Here is a 16,689-nt window from a genome sequence, read left to right as displayed (position 1 = left end):
AGGAGGTGCTTCAGCCTCACTCCCGTGTTCTGAGATTCTCTGAGTGATGTCTTATTCTTGCATAGTTGTTAGCTGTTCTTCTTGTGAAAGGGAGTCAAATCAGGAATGACCTATGTCACCATCTTGGTGATGTCATTCTCTCATTATTTCTGATCTGCAATTCCTAAACAGTTTAATCCATTTTCCACATTAGTATAGAAGTTATTGCTCCACAACGAAATTCTTATGTCATCAATAATCCTCTTTTGACTTCTATTAAGTTCCATTTTGTATAATAGAATCTCCATAAACTCTTGTTAAATGAACGAAAAAGTGGACAACCGGATGATAGGCAGTGAGTAGATTTAGGCACAGTTATTTTCAGACTTATTAGCCATAAAACAGTTGTTAGAAGAAATGCCAGCCAGTTAAACCCATTTGCTAGAACTTAACCTCTGAAACAACTGTCCATATCACATCAAACTATTACAGATGAAGTTATTTTTCTTTGTGAGTTTCTTGATTTTATTTCATTAAATCAACCAGAGACAATGATGGCAACTTTATGAAATTTTGGAATTGAAAAGACCAGTAAATAATAATCATAATAATCACAATAGGATTTCTGCAGTACTATAGACACAATGGAGATGTATTTCCTAGTGGTGATTTAAAATTCAGAATTCTTTCAGCTCCAAATCCATATATGTTGTGCAACACAAAGGAACACTCTCCCTCAAAAAAAGTGACTAATTCTCATCCACTAAATTGTTTAAAAACACATTCTTTATAAGTGTACCTGCACACATTTCTGTAAAGCTAAAAGCATCCAGAGATATATAGCGCTCATCTTGCTATAAATTTAAATGTAATCCTGACCTGTATTTTTATGAATTAATAAAAATTTTACTTGGGCAATCTGGGTTTTGCAGTTAATCAAGAGAATTGTACCTTTAAGAGAGTATCCTAGCAACCTCTCAGCAGCTAAGGAAAGACGCAGCTGACAATATACACAGATTTAATTACTCTGCTGGTCTCCATCAAACTTCGCAGTTAATCAAAAAGATACTTAAAAACAGAAACAGAAATTAAGCCACAGCTGAAAATGAGAACTATTGGTAAAAGGGCATAAGGGAAGAATTTTCTTGATTATAAAGAGAACTTTTTACTCTGGAACATGTTTATCAAGAAGCAGAGTAGCAATGAAATTGGTAAAGTTATGATTGCAGTAGGGGTGTCAGAACCAATATATTATTACTCTAAGAGATTGCTAGTTCCAGGGTCAAAATTACATTGGAATAATCATAGCTTTATAGATATTCTCAAACTTGAAACCCCACTACATTTCAAGGCACTCTCTAAATGTACAGTTTCTAGTGGTGATGCATTTTAAGGGAACTAAGCCCTGGAGAAACATGTTTCTCTTGAGCACACATTTGGAAACAGAGCTAATTTCATCACTGCTACGTCCCTTCAACCACCAGTCCAAACTCCCCATAATCACCACCGTTATTTTACATGGCCTGATATTCGGCCCCATCTTTATCTCTTTATATCTATATATGTTTATAACAGATTACACAGAAACAGGTCTGTCTGAGATGAGGTAGGGTTTTTTTTGGGTAATAGATGCATAAATCAAGGAAGCCAGAGAAAGACAGATGGAGACTTTGTACAGCAAACAAAATCCCAACTTGTGAAAACATGGCCTACTTTGTCTAGAAATAAAAACTTCCCCTGGATGTATATAGGCATTCTTGTTTATATACATGTCTTCAGCAGTGCTAAGGAGTGGACATGAGAAATCTGAATACTTAGTTCAAATTTTTCTTTTATTTAACATATTCCCTGTATATAGGCTAATTTCTTTTAGATAATTTTAATATTTCTTAAACCTCAGGCACAGAAAGCTACTTGCCTGGATCATTAAGTACACACACATACAAACATACACACACACACACACACACACACATATCTCAAACTTTGAGAAAGCTGAACTTTTAGATGTAATGTCAAATTTAAACCACATTGATTAGTTTTCCTTCAGGGAGTGCTGGAGGATGTTTGGAAAGTTTTTCTGGAAGCTTGGGGGTGATAGGCTGTGATGGAGGAATGACATATGAACTACCCAATCTTTTTGGTGCTGGTTGTTACAAAGGCGTTTCTCTTTCCTGACTAGTTCAGATCTTCTGATATGTTAGCCACAGAGAGCTAACAGTTAGACCATACCTGGTTATAGCCATAAAGAAGTGGCTTATTTCTAGTCTAGGTGGCACGCAGTGTGAGGGGCAAAGGTGAGTCCAGATGCAGCACCTGCACACTGGAACCCCAAGCCCTCAGTGCTAAGATTCGAATTTGCAAAAAAAGTTGCAGGCAGCCACTTCTGTCTGTGTAGGAGCGTTTCCCCTCACCACCACCTCCTATGGTTAGCTTAGAGCAGTAGTTCTCAAACTTCAGCTGCAGTGCGATCCCCTGGAGGGCCTCTTCAAATACAGGCTGACCCACCCCTGGACTTTCTAATTCCAGAGGTCTGGAGTGGAGCCCGAGAACTAGCATTTCTAACAAGTTCCTCAGGGGACACTGCTGCAGCTCTGGGTGGGTGTGGGGACACACTTTGAGAACTACTGCCTCAAGTGTAAAGCAAATGTGTCTATTTAAATGATGCTATATCTGTTCTTCAAGAGAAAAACTGTGGTTATTGTTCAGAGAAATGCCATTATTTCCTGCTTGGAACCAAGGAGTGCGCATTTATGATAAAGCTCAACTTCGGAGTGATGCGTGCCATTGATTCTGGACCCCGGTGATAATGTTTGAGGTGATAACATGACAGATTTTCCTGGCCTCTGTTCTTTGGTTCTACTGATTCTAGTTTTTACTGAAAATATTTTAAGTAAAGAACAGATATGTGCTGATTAAGTCAAGGAGCTCCTCTGTAAGGGCTTAGGAGAGTAAATAGTTACAGATATCATTGAAATTAGAAGCCAATATTGAAGCGAAATTTAAGATTTGGGGGGAAGTTCTTATAGGAGAACAAAAGGACTTCAATAAACCTTTGTTCCCAGGTGTACCCAGAAATTTTCGGTATCCACGATTGCCTAGGTAGGGTAACTCTTGGGTTCTTTTTATCAGGATAAAAAAAAAAGATCTGAAATCTATGATGTCCTGTTATATATATAGATTGTATGAAAAGTATGCCTAGCCAGGATCAATATCCACTGGGACAGGAATTCTGAAATTTGATATTTAGGTCAGTTACAGAGAGAGAGGCAAGGCAGCTGCTTTCGGCCATGCTATTCAGGGCGATTCTCGCTCCATGGCAGGGAGGTTTCACCCTGAATTTCAATGCCCTGTCTTCAGAACACAGTGTGGGCTCCGGATTTCCATCTATTCCTCCTCCATGGAAACGGCTAGTGAAGCAAAACTATGTGTGTAAAACTGCTTCTCCCACAGGCTGCTTGTTCCCAGAAGCAGCAAAGTGCCTTCTGTGGAAGACTGTAACCTCCGCATGGCTCTGTAAAGACAAGAGCCACTTCAAAGATGGCAGATTACAGGGTAAAATAGCACGTTTAGTTTTTTCAATTCCATATTAACAAGCATCTGTCGTTCAACAAAAGTTTGGGGCGGTTGATACGGAAGTAAAACACTGACGAGGTGATGCTCTCCCTCTGCTGACATGCCACACTGTTTTACTTATTCTCTTCTCTCAAGAATACATCCTTTTATTAACCCTCACGATAACCCCTGTAAGATATGATCTGCCCTACTCCCCATCCGAGGAACCTGAAATTATTTGACCAAGGTTGTAATTAGCAAGTGACAAACTCCCAACCCCAAAGCCTGTGTTCTTTCTACCTTACCCTGGCTACCTATTTCTAATTTTTGTTTTGTGCTGGATTGAGACAGAGTGTCTTCATTTATATACAGATATAGATTTCACAAATGTAGCATTTAGTATGGGAAAATACGTATCTGGATCTCTAAGCCTTTTCTGTGAACTCTGAAGCATAGTTTAAATGTCTTGCCGACTCACCTACCGCTGAAATTGCTCACCTTTAACAACAAAATGAACTTCATAACACAAGCCCATGGTGAAATCCTATCTCATCACAGACATGGCCTGTTCCTAGGAATAAGGCATATGGAGTAAATAGCTAATGCTTATTCCATTAAGAGCCTTGCAATGTTTTTTTCCGTAAGAGCCATTAATTTTTTTAATTAATTGGGAAATACAGTAAATATGATTTTCTTTTTTATGCCCAAAGTGTCTTCATCAGGGAAAAACGCCTCCCCCATTCCACAGAAATACCAATCATTCCATGAAGAGGGCTAAGAGGAGGGAGTCCACGCCTCCCACACACATGCCACCAGCCCTACAGGCGAGCACGCAACGTAAACTAGCCAAGCGGACCTTTACCAGAACTACAGGAAAGATTTTCTCTTTTCGAGGTGGGTGCCAGCTGAAGGGATGCTAGGGCTTGGGGCTGCCCATTGCAATACTGTCAGCCAATGTAGAAGTTATCTGGAAATGATACCCAGCAAATGATACGGTAAGAGGTGGACAGAGTAATAAGCACTGTTTTAACCTCCAGAGCAAACCACATTTTCTTGAGCTTTCCAGATTCAAGCTGAGATTAATTTCCTTGTACTGCGTAAGCTAGTCTCATTTGGGTTTATGTCACTTACCACTTAAAGAGTACTGCTGCAAAACTCTTCCTAAAATATTTTATTTCTTTGGACTTCTTAAATTGAGACTGTTGAATGCAGCCTGTTACCTGTGTAATCTATCATATATTACAACCCGTTAGTCTCAACTGTAAAATGGGAGCAATAGTAAGCGCCTTCTTTAGAAGAAGCTTTGTGAGGATTAAGTGAAAAAAAGCACATACATAAAAACACCAACCGCCACGTATAGAATTCAACAATACTACCTCATTCCCCCTTTTCTCCATTACTTTTCCAAAACATCAACAATTTGAGCATCAAATGGTTCTAAGTTTTTTCATGTATGAACTCATTTACTGTATGCAACTACCACGAGGTAGGTACTATCATTAGCCCCACCTCCTAGAGGGGAGGGGTGGTACAGAGAGGCTTTGAACATATCCAAGGACACACACAGACATGGAGGGGGAGCTGGGCTACGGATTGTCACATGATGCAATCAAAGTCCGGTGTTTTCTGGATTTCATTGTCTTTTTGCTATGAGGCTCTCTACCTCTCCTTATGTCACTAAAACTGTCTTCAGAAAAGCTTTCCAAGACTTAGCTGTTCTACTTACTCTTCTGTAGATTAGGAAACCAGCTCATGAATCATACACAGTGCCGAATAAAGGGACATTCTAAGTGCAGACCTAAGAGGCACAATATATTGAGGAGTACAGTATTTTATGTTAACTTGGAGGTTTAGAAGCTCTTTTTGCTTGTATCTTACTCAAAGTATTATGTCAATGTATTTTGTATACATAGCTATGCTCTATTTTTTCCAAGTAGTCCCTAAAGGAGACTCGTAACAACTGTGATAACAACAGGTGATGTTTACTGAGTGCTTATAATGTATCGCACTCTGCCAAACATTAACCTAAGTATTTAATTTACTCCTCATAGCCACCCTAGGAAGCGTTATAGAAGACCAGAAATTGCTAAGTAGCCCAAGGACACCCAGGGAGTGGATGGAAGGGCAGGGACGCAGCCGAGCTTGCTGTGCTCTGGGTCCACACTGAGGGACAGGCAGGGTCTTACTCTCCTGGCACCTCACACTGTGCCACGCGCCCCCCCAGGGAGCACTCAACAACAGTCAATGAATGAATGTATGACATGCTCTTCTTTGCTCAAAAAACAAAACAAAAAAACACTTCCAAGCGATACGAAAGGGGACTTTAATGTGAAAGGGGCATTTATTGTGTAGAGAGGAAAAAGCTTTAAAAGCGGATCCTTTCTTGACAATTTATGGTAACTTCTTTAATCCTAAAAAATCCACACTGTCACTGTAATACCAATTTCCCATCCCCTTTTCACCAGGCCGACTTGCAGGCTCTACCCAAGTTAACACCCAGCCAGGGACAGAAGTTTAGTATGTCTGAAAGTGAGGTGGGGATGAGGGTCAGAAAACCAGTGAGTCAGCCCTCAAGTGTTTATTTTATGATTCAATCTAGTCTTCCTTACCCCCACCTTTTAATATTATAAGCAATATATGCCATTATGGCAGCTATTAAGGGTGAAAGAATTCATTAAGACTATAATTATCTGATAAGACTAAGCATACTGTCTAAGCCGACTTAGGGCAGATTCATCTACTTCAACTAAAAATACTGAATAGGAAAATAAAAAAGGTGAATAATGAAATAAAAACCCTGCAGGTCCTATTTCCACTATATATTTCCCAAGTGACCTAAGGAAGGTATCATTCAAACAAAGAGTCATAGTGTGTTTTAAATTTTTATTAATAAGAGTTCTGAGTGCAAATAAATTTAACTTGACATTTAGAAAAAAAAAAGTTAGTTATTCACTAAGGTTTGTTCATGAAGAAAAACTTGTTCTCTACAATCTCCCATTTTAATGCTTAACACCATAATGCTTCTAAGTCTATAACTTAATTTTAGGTTTAATTTAATAATTCTGCCTTATTGCTTCTGGTTAAAAAGACTAGAAAACATCAGGTAGAAAAAAGCAAGAGACTAATTAAAATGACCTGAATATAAAACTTTACTAAAGGACTTTTTACAAAAGCCTTTAGAACAAAAAAAACCCTAAAAATTAGAATACTTTTGGCTGAAAAATTAGCAGCTATGAACAAAATTAACATTACATAATATTTTATCAAGAACTGCATTACAATAATATTGTGGTTTACATATATTAGAATGATTTACAATATACTAAATGCTTATTGATATCAGTCATAGAAAACTCTTTATTAAAAAATTTTTAATATAGTTTAGCGCTTTTGAGAGATTCAGTTCCCAGTAAATAACAGGAACACAATTTAGAAGATGCTACGTGGTAACATCTTTTAATTAGAGACCTAACCAGGTCAGTCTTGTCAAATAATTATGAAATTATATTCAATAATAAGCATTTATAAGAACTCAAGATAAAACAGTAGCTCTAGTCCCCTCATCAGTATGTATGCTTGGCATGAGAAATCATACTATGAACAAATATGTAGTAAATGCTTGAAAACAACAGTTCACTTTAGAAAAAGTGCCAATCAACATTTATTTATTCTTCCCCTGATGCACTATTTCCACCACCCTTCATCTGAACTGTGTTTTCTCCTTGGTTGGTGGTGTATTACTGCTGCTTAAAGACCAATCATGCCCAGCATAATCCAAGGTCATCAACTCCTTTGCAGCTGAAGTGAGCTACAAACAGCAAAAGACCAAACAAACACTTTTCAACAGAAAATCAACCACCCTACTCAGCAAGGCAGGAGTCCCATCTCTAAAGCAATTTTAACCAAGGCTGCTTTAAAATTAGCCCTGTAAGTCCAATAGTATCACACTATCGTTGTCTCTTTGGTTTGACAGTAAGTTCAAATCTTAAGAGTACCTATTAAAATTTCCTAGTTACGTTACTCTGGAAACATAATTGAGTTGAAAATCTTGCTATTTTGGGATGAAATTTCTTCTATTCCGTGTATTTGGTATGAACTCTCACATCTAGTCACTGAGATATAAAAAGCGTAGGAGATCGAGAAAACGAATTACTGATTACACTGCACCCAAGCCTCTGGGAGACATGAGAGGGAACTGTCCACGCAAACAGACAAACATCTTCTCAGTTCAACCTAATGTCTTAGCACAGTCGTAGGGAAGTGATTTAACAAGACTCTGTAATTGGGAAATGAGTAGCATTTAACTGTGGTTACGTCCAGAGGAATGGCAAGTCCCCATGTTGTCACGGTTCCACTTAAGAGCACCTCAGCCTTGCCACACTTCCCAACAGAGCCCCTCACTCTTCATTTCCATTCGACAATCAGCGGGAAGACTGTACTTAGCTCAGAGAGGAGAGGGCCAAAAATAAATAAATAAATAAATAGGGATAAAAGAGAAAATGCATACGTACACCAATGGAGTAAAACTCCCCACTGAGCTGATTCGGAGGCAAAACCTATTTGTAAAAAGAAAGTAAGAAAGATGCATCTCTATTTTTGGTTTCAGTCAAAAGAGCATGCTTCATTCTTGGCAAACTAGCTATGCGGTGTGATATGATCTACTTTTTATTTCCGCTGTATTCATACTTTAAAAACTACTGCTTAATAAGGACTTCTTAATATTTATTAAAAAGTCTATGTTTATAATAAATACTGTATTAAAACATTTTAATATTTACAATTGGAAAACATATATACTCTAGTCAGTCATCTCAGTGCTACTTCTTCAATTTCATCTTCTACAGAATCAACTGCTTTTACTGCCGGTTTATTGTTTGCATGTTTTAATTGGTGTCTATTTGGATTAAAACTTCTTCCTTCGCTGAAGAAAAAGTCGTCATCGTCATCGTATTCCCTAGCCCTGCTGCTTTTATCCCCAGGGAGAAAATCTAGAGGGTCAAAGTCTCCATTGGTGGCAGCCAGAGAATTTGGGTCACTGCTTTTAGAGGAAACGCTGCTGCCGCCACTGGCACCAAATAGCTGTTCCATCAGATTAGCTTTCTTCTCTTTTCTTGTGACTAAATCTACACTGTCTTTACTAAATTTCTCTATATTGTTTCTTTGGAAATCCAAAAGGCTACTTTTTTGGCTAACTGGATTTGACTTCCCTAATGTTTTCGCAAATGAAGGCACATAGCTACCAAATGCAAGCTCATCTGGAGAGGCTGGTTTTCTAATATTGCCCGGATTCTGACCATCTCCTTTTGTATTGAAAAGACTGGTATCTTGCAAATGATGCCCATTAAATAATCTCTCTGAGGATTCAAAGAATGTGTGTGTTTTGGGGTTTCTCTCTGGGGAGCGCAGTTTTGATTCCAAATCAGGAAGCAATGGCAGAGAAGGATATTTTGGATTCCGAGAACCTTGGAGTTCTCTGCTGATTTCATTCAGTTTAGCAAGTAGCGTTTCTCTCTTTAGCCTTTCTTCTTCCTCTTCTTCCAATTTATCAGTATTTTGAATTTGGTACGTTTCCATCTGGTATCTTCCAGTTTCCAACACTGGCTTTTCTTCTCTCTCCAACAAAGATGTCTTTTCCTTTTGCTTTTTAGCAAGTTCTTCTCTTTCCCGCTCTGTAGAAAATCAAAGTTTAAAAATGGGATTTTATAGTAGTCAGTATTTTCAAATAAGAAAACTCAACTCTCATATTTTACAAAACAATAGCTTTATCTAATTTCTGTATGATCAGTACAGTGAGGGTGGACACCATAAATTTCATTTTTATAACTTGATATTCAGGGTTTCAAAAAATAATATATACTTAATATATATTTAAGATTCACAATTAATTATAGAAAAGATTTTGTTCTTCAAGTTAGGGGTGAGGAAGAAGGTTCTCTGCCTATTTTTTATACCTAATAGTGTGCTGTACACTGAATGGAGGATGGTGGGATGGGTGGAGCAAAGAATTTTATTTTAAATTTAAAAATAAATTGAACCTTTGGATGTCATACCCTGAGAAGGACACAACATCACTTATGTAGTGTTCTGACAGAAGATGCAATAACCTGAATTTAATTAACAGAAAACTTCAGATAAACCCTAAACAAGAAACATTTTACTAAAAAAATGGGTCGGTGTTCATGAAAAATGTTAATCTCACAAAATATTTTTAAAAGGCTGAGAAGCTGTTTTAGATGAAAGGAGACTGAAGAGATATGAGAACTAAGTGCAATTCATGATCACATCCTAAAGGGAAGAAAATGCTATAAAGGACAATACTGTGTCAACTGATAAAACTGTACTGTGGATGGCAGATTGGAGAAATGTGTTGTATCAAAGTTAGATTTCCTGAAGTTAAACTATACTGGAATGATAAAAGAGAATGTCCTCATTTTGGAGAAATACATATGAAAGTATTTTAGGATATGGGATATGGGCATGAAGTATACAACTTACTCTTAAGTGGTTCTCTGGCTATTATTGCCACTTTGCTATAATTTTGAAAGGATTTCTAAATGAAAAAACTAAAAATATTAAAACATGTAAGAACACTACGCATTTGGTAACCTTAGTAAATGGCACATATTCTCACTGATAATCAGATAATTCCACACAGACTCCAGGAAAAAAAAAAATCAGTCAAAAATGACAAAGAGAAGTGATAGTCTTCTGTTACTTTATTCCTTTTCCTGGTTCCTAGACAGAACTGACCATAATACCTATCTTCTACTCTATAGTTTAACATGTGCAAGCGTCTTCCTTTGTGGTTTAGCCAACAGTGATATAAATGTGGCTTCTATTTCAACTGTTAGATTGTTTTAAATACACACAAAAAAATATACATACTCTAAGCAACAATTAGGTCATGATTTTTTGTTAACTTTAAGGGAAAAACAGTATTTCTCTGTAAGCAACTAATACATAATTAATAAAATACATGCAAAGGATTAGAGTCTGGGATCCTTCTCGCTTATACCTTTAAGACATTTTATCCAAATGGAAATGAATTTATTCCTGAACTTCATTTCCAGTATCTGAAACTATGTGAATTGGTTCACTAAACTTCCACATTAATGGCTGAATATGTTAAAGATTTATTTTATATTTTAAAACCAAAGAAAAATTATAGGAATATATTCAAGGCCTCACAATTCATTGATTTTAATGTTTGGGCTGGTCTACAGACTAGATAGTCTCAAGGTCAAGCCAATGAACAGGGTTGTCTTTCAGTTATCTCTTCATCAAGCTTTAGTTAATACACAAAGAATCTTTTTCCCCTTTCAACTGAATTCTACTTCATCTGAATTTTCTGAAGGTAACTTGTTTCTATCCCCTAATCCCAAATAGCAACTGACTTAGTCTTCATTCTTTTTCTTTCCTTAGTAACTTCATTCAAATGTTTGTGACACTTGATAGACTCCCCCCACCACTGTATCAACCTTTTCTTGTTCTGTATAACCAATTCACTGTTCAGCTGGAAGATATTAGGGGATATTAACCCTTTCTTTTCCAAGGGATGCTGACTTATCACTTGCTTAAACTCTCTCTTACCATCCTCCAGCTTCTCAGCCTCCTGTTTCACAGCATGGAGTCCTTGATCTTTAACAAATTTGTCTTCTCTTTCCACAATTGGGTTTAGAATCCCTGCTTCTTCATGATCATCTCTCTCTTGAGATTCCAGATCCTATTATACATTTTTTTTTAAAATGCAAGTTCACATGCAGGAAAAGGGGGAAAAAGCAATTTATATATCATAGATTTATCACCCATTAAGCACAATCCCAACTGTTAGAAATTAAAGCAAATTTTCCATTTCTAAAGCAGCAAGCTACAAGTTACCACCTTTGAAAGATTTTCAAAAGCACACAAGATTATTTCTTACTTTAGTTAAAAGTTTTAAAGAGGCATTTGGAAAACATATCAGAACCAATATAATGGAAGCAAAGCCAATACCCTACATAAAATTCTGAAGAGACAAGTATCAGAAGTATCCTTACTGGGCTTCCTTGGTGGCACAGTGGTTAAGAATCCACCTGCCAATGCAGGGGACACGGGTTCGAGACCTGGTCTGGGAGGATCTCACATGCCGCGGAGCAACTAGGCCCGTGCGCCACAACTACTGAGCCTGTGCTCTAGAGCCCACGAGCCACAACTACTGAAGCCCACGCACCTAGAGCCCGTGCTCCGCAACAAAAGACACCACAATGAGAAGCCTGCAACCGCAACAAAGAGTAGCCCCCGCTAGCCACAACTAGAGAAAGCCCACACGCAGCAACGAAGACCCAACACAGCCAAAAATAAATAAAATAAATGTTTATTAAAAAAAAAAAGAGGTATCCTTACTTTGCACATTTCACAACAAAATCTGATGAATTCAGTTAACCAATAAAGGCTATTCATCAACTATTAAAGGCCAAGTGATATGGTGTTGAGCTGTAACACCGGCAGTGACAATGGCATAGAATCTTTCAAGTTTATACTATGCCCAAGGTCTCCAATTAATAAATCTTATAATATTTAAATCAAATAAAAATGTAAACTTAAAATTTATTGTTTCTTATGGTCCCTTTCACGCGTGTGTGTAATTTTTCTTAATAAAAGTAAAATTTATTACTAGTGGATTTGTAGAGAATTGTCCCCTAGTATCCATTTTCGATCTGTAGAGAACTGTCCCCTAATATCCATTTTCCCCTTCTTCCTTTTCGGTACAGAATCCCTTAAGTTTCAGCAGAGCACAGGGCTGCCTGACTGGAGACCACATTTGCTAGCCTCCCCTGCAGCTAGACAGGACCAGTGGCATGTGAGTGGAAGTATGTATACAACTTCTGATCACATTTATAAAAACAAAAGCTGCTTGCCCTCCACTTCCTCATTCCTCCTTCTCCCAGGTATGATAAGACAATTGTAACCACACAGATGCGGTTACACACTTTATGACGGAAAAACAATATGACAGAGAATGGCTACCATGGAACAAACGTGTCTACCTATCCCGGTCTACCCACTGACCTTCAGTTTATTACAAGAGAAAGAATCTTATCTCTTGCTTGAGCCACTGTATTCTGGGTCTCTTTCCAATAGCAACAGCCTGTACTTTTACTAACAGAGCTCCCATTTGCTGGGACCCCTTAAAGTGACAGGATTAGTCTTAAGAGCTTTAGAAGCTTCGTGATTAGTTATTACCACAACCCTGAAGGGTAACCCACCCTTGTTTTATAGATTAGGAAACTGAGGCTCCAACAAGTCACACAAGTCACTAAAATGTTAGAACTGTCATTTAATTAAAACGCAGTGCTAACTCCAGGGCTATATCCTCTTCCACTATATCAGGTTGCTGCTGCTGCTTCTGCTGAATCTTATAAAGGGCAAATTTTTTTACCCTTCTAAAATTAAGAATTACTTTGCTATTCCACACTTTACCTTTTCAAAAAGAAAAAAAAAAATTAACATGATCTAGTCTCAAGGATTTGTAAATATAGGAGGAAACACACTTAGCAGATACAGCTAACTTATCTAAATTGTAAAACAAAAACAAAATAAAGGAAACAAAACAAAACAAAACTAGAGTACACACAGGAATCAATTCGGTCCACACACAGGAAGAGATCTCAGGATCCCTGGGATACTTACAAGTAGTATCAAAAATATAGCATTATATGAAATATGCAGGATCCCTCGTATATTGTTTTCCTTAGAGTTTCAACTGTAAACACTAAAGATAAAACCCTATTAGAGAAAAGGACCTTCCAATACTCAACATAAGTCCTTTTAAATGAAGATGCAACACAGACCTCCTGAATTCCACTCTAATTTGAATGATATAAAGTCAGATTCCACTGCAATTACTTTGCTCGACATTCAGCTAAACTATAAAATTCTCTTACACAGGAGGCCAAAAAAATTAAATGTGGTCAAATTCTAACAAATCATTTGAAAGCTACTATAACTTGCTATTAAACATAAACGCCAGAAGGATTTTTAGAGACTATCTGGTAAGAGACATAAATGTAAGAAATTTAGAAAATTTTCTTTTCTTCTTCCTCCAACCTAGAAAGTACAATTGACATTTCTGAAGCATCTGAAAGATGCAGTGTTAACTAAGAGTCAATCCAAAGGAGTTTAGTAAAATGCACATATGTTATCTCTTTCCCTGTAAAAGGCTAGTTGCATATTTATACAGCTATGGCACTAGCTTCATTGCTGAAATTTTAAAATGTTTGATATTGTGCATTTAGGAATAACTTCAAACCTAGAATTTAGTACCTAATCATATTGCTAAACTCACCAAAGAAAGACGTTCAGGTTCTTTCCATTTGTTTTCATAACACATAACTGTTTGTGGTGTTATAGGATATTCCTCCAGCTCGAAGTCTTCACTGGTTTGTACTTCTTTTGTACACTGGTTTGTAAAATCACTCTGGCATGCAGCTACCATGAAAATTATAGAAGAATTTTTCTAATCGTATTGAACAGTACTAAGATATATGGAATTCAACTGGTATATGTTCACCCTCTAAATGAGAAAATGCATGTTTCTCAGCTCCATGACTACTCACTATTACTGTTTTTATTTCTAGGATTTACTGGCAATTTTGTCATTTGAGGACAACTCTGAGGGATGAATCTATTAAACTTTTACAAAGTTTATGTTTTCAACTTTTTGCAAACCAGAGAAGAAGGAAATTACACTTTTGTTTTTTAAAAAAGTAAGAATATGCATAAAAATACCAAAGTATTTATGAGTGAAATGAAATGACAGTTGGGATTTGCTTTAAAATACTCTAGAAAAAAAGTAGAAAAAATAGGTGAAATAAAATTAATAAAATGTATAACTGTTAAAGGTGGTGATACATGAATAAAGGTTTATCATACTATAATTTCCTGTGTAGAGTATGCTTATGATTTTTCATAAAAGTTTAGAAAAATAAGTTATCATAAGAAAAAAAAAATTAATTATGTAAAACATAATTGTAATGACCTCAAGGGAAAAAACTGAGAAAGTGAAAGGATTTCTGGAAAGTACCTATAAGGAAATTTATTTCAATAAAGTTCTTTCCCCTCACCTTCCTTCTACTTCAAAATTAATTTATTTTATTATTAATAACTACAATGGTTTTCAACAATAATAACTACTATACCATTTTTTCTTGATGTAATTTCTTTTTCTTTCTTTGGAGAAGACTTTGGCAGACGATTAGAATATATGTTTTTTATGTCCAGTTCTCTCTCCTTTTCCTGAAAACAAACCCAACACAATTAAGAATGCAGAGTCTCAGTTTAAAATAAAACAAAAATCCTCATCTTTTCAACTGGTATTTTCCTCACCAAATTGGAATATACCTAAGTTCAGCTTCCCTTTGTAACTACCAACTACAGAAAGGAATGTCTTTAGGACATTTAGGTTACGGTAGAGCAATGATTCTCCATTAAAGGTCCAATATGCACTAGCAGTCACGAAAATCAGAATGAGGCAAAATTCATTTTCTACCCACTCCTACACGATACAGTAATGTCTTCAGCTGACTTCCAGGCTTAGCCACACAAAGAATTTAATTAGCATCTCTCAAATGTGGATTCCAAATTAATGTCGAGTTAAAAATTAGACCATTTTTTAAAACACAAGTGTTCTTCACCATTTTGCGGCTATGGCTTTCTCTGAGAATTTGATTAACAAAATGAAAATTCTATGCAAGATAATGCATAAACACTTCATGTTGCACAAAATTTCAACCCATCAATGACCTCTGGATAGAATTAAGAACACCTACTTTAACAGAATTAATTAATTCTAATGCTTCCTCTAAACACTGTGAAAAGGAAGGGCATTATATGGAACAATTTTAAAAATAATCACTCATCGGATTATCTGAGGAAGAACACTGAATTATTCAACCATGCAACACAGAAAAACTCTAGTTCCCATAACTTTCTTGCAGGATTTTATAACTTTTTTCAGTTATATCATTCCTATTAGTGTATCTAATGTCTCATTTTTGGTTATAGAGATTATATTAACAAATATTTTCTTTATAAGTGCCAAAGAAAATATTAGAATTTTGTAAATGATATTGTACCGAAGTTCCAAATATAAATGATAACAGTGTTTTAAAATAGAGTTTTCATCTAATATATAACACAGGGAGAAATGATGCCATTTAAAATCAAATGCTTACCTTTAATTTGTGATATAGTTGTTGTAGCTCCTTTTGAAGAACTTTATTTTCATCATGAGCCTCATATGCCCTTTTCCTTTCAGCAAGCAACTGTCGCTGGAAACTGTTAGTACTTAGCTCAAGGTTTCTTGATAGTTCCTATGATATGTGTATAAATACATTAAAAAATAGTACTTAAAAAATAATTCAACAGTAAAATACTGCACTTAGTGTCAAAATGACATTTTTAGTGGTACTAAACAAGACATACAAATCAGGTTGGGCTTAGTGTTCATAAACGTACAATAAAACGGAACATAGATGTACCAACAATTTAGTAAGATACTTAGCCTATTATTCCTCTCTTCGTTTTCCACAACGATTTGCAGATAAATTCTTAAGCAGTTGCATCAAGAGTACATGGATAGTCATTTAAATTGGGAGCAAAAGACAGCCAAAGGATGTGATGAGAAGCACCGGCGTTTGGGAATCATTGTTTGGGCAAATAGAAACTGAGGCAGCTGTGTAAAATTACACAGCACTATTCAAGGTGCAGAGATCACCATCCCAGTTTTTACTTATGTCAGCTCTAAAGACACACATGATCAAAGTGAAAGGATGGAAGATGTTATTTTAAGCAAACAGAAACCAAAAGAAGGTGGGCATAGTCATACTTAGATAAAATAGACTTCAAGGCAAAAAGGGTAACAAAAGACAAAGAAGGTCATTATCTAATGATAAAGTGGTCAACACATAAAGAAGACAACAATCATAACACATACACTCCTGGGACTTCCCTGGTGGTCCAGTGGGTAAGACTCTGTGCTCCCAATGCAGGGGGCCCTGGTTCGATCCCTGGTCAGGGAACTAGATCCCACATGCATGCCACAGCTAAGAGTCTGCATGCCGCGACTAAGAAGTCCACATGTCACAACCAAGAGTCTGCATGCCACAACTAAGAAGT

The 16,689-nt window shown here is 36.6% G+C and overlaps 1 protein-coding gene across 2 annotated transcripts in view; it reads right to left on the bottom strand.

Moving 5' to 3' along the window:
• Window positions 1–6,438: 6,438 nt before the first annotated feature.
• Window positions 6,439–16,689, bottom strand: part of LCA5 (lebercilin LCA5) — a 62,676-nt gene continuing 52,425 nt past the window's right edge. Inside the window, exons 4-9 of one of the 2 annotated variants that reach the window (XR_005022241.1) lie at window positions 15,747–15,884; window positions 14,712–14,808; window positions 13,859–14,001; window positions 11,125–11,257; window positions 8,046–9,203; window positions 6,439–7,342 (exon numbers count right to left, since the gene is read on the bottom strand). Coding sequence is in view for 1 of the 2 variants with exons in the window: in XM_036872228.1 (XP_036728123.1) it covers window positions 8,341–9,203; window positions 11,125–11,257; window positions 13,859–14,001; window positions 14,712–14,808; window positions 15,747–15,884 (1,374 nt within the window). In the remaining variant the exon portion in view is untranslated. Of the gene's footprint in view, window positions 9,204–11,124; window positions 11,258–13,858; window positions 14,002–14,711; window positions 14,809–15,746; window positions 15,885–16,689 lie in introns of both variants that reach the window. The other variant, XM_036872228.1, reaches the window with a different exon arrangement.

This window comes from Balaenoptera musculus, chromosome 12 (assembly GCF_009873245.2).
Source record: "Balaenoptera musculus isolate JJ_BM4_2016_0621 chromosome 12, mBalMus1.pri.v3, whole genome shotgun sequence".
Classification (NCBI taxonomy): Eukaryota; Metazoa; Chordata; class Mammalia; order Artiodactyla; family Balaenopteridae; genus Balaenoptera; species Balaenoptera musculus.
The sequence above is the reverse complement of the archived record's forward strand: the minus strand, read 5'-3'. Positions and strand labels throughout refer to the sequence as shown.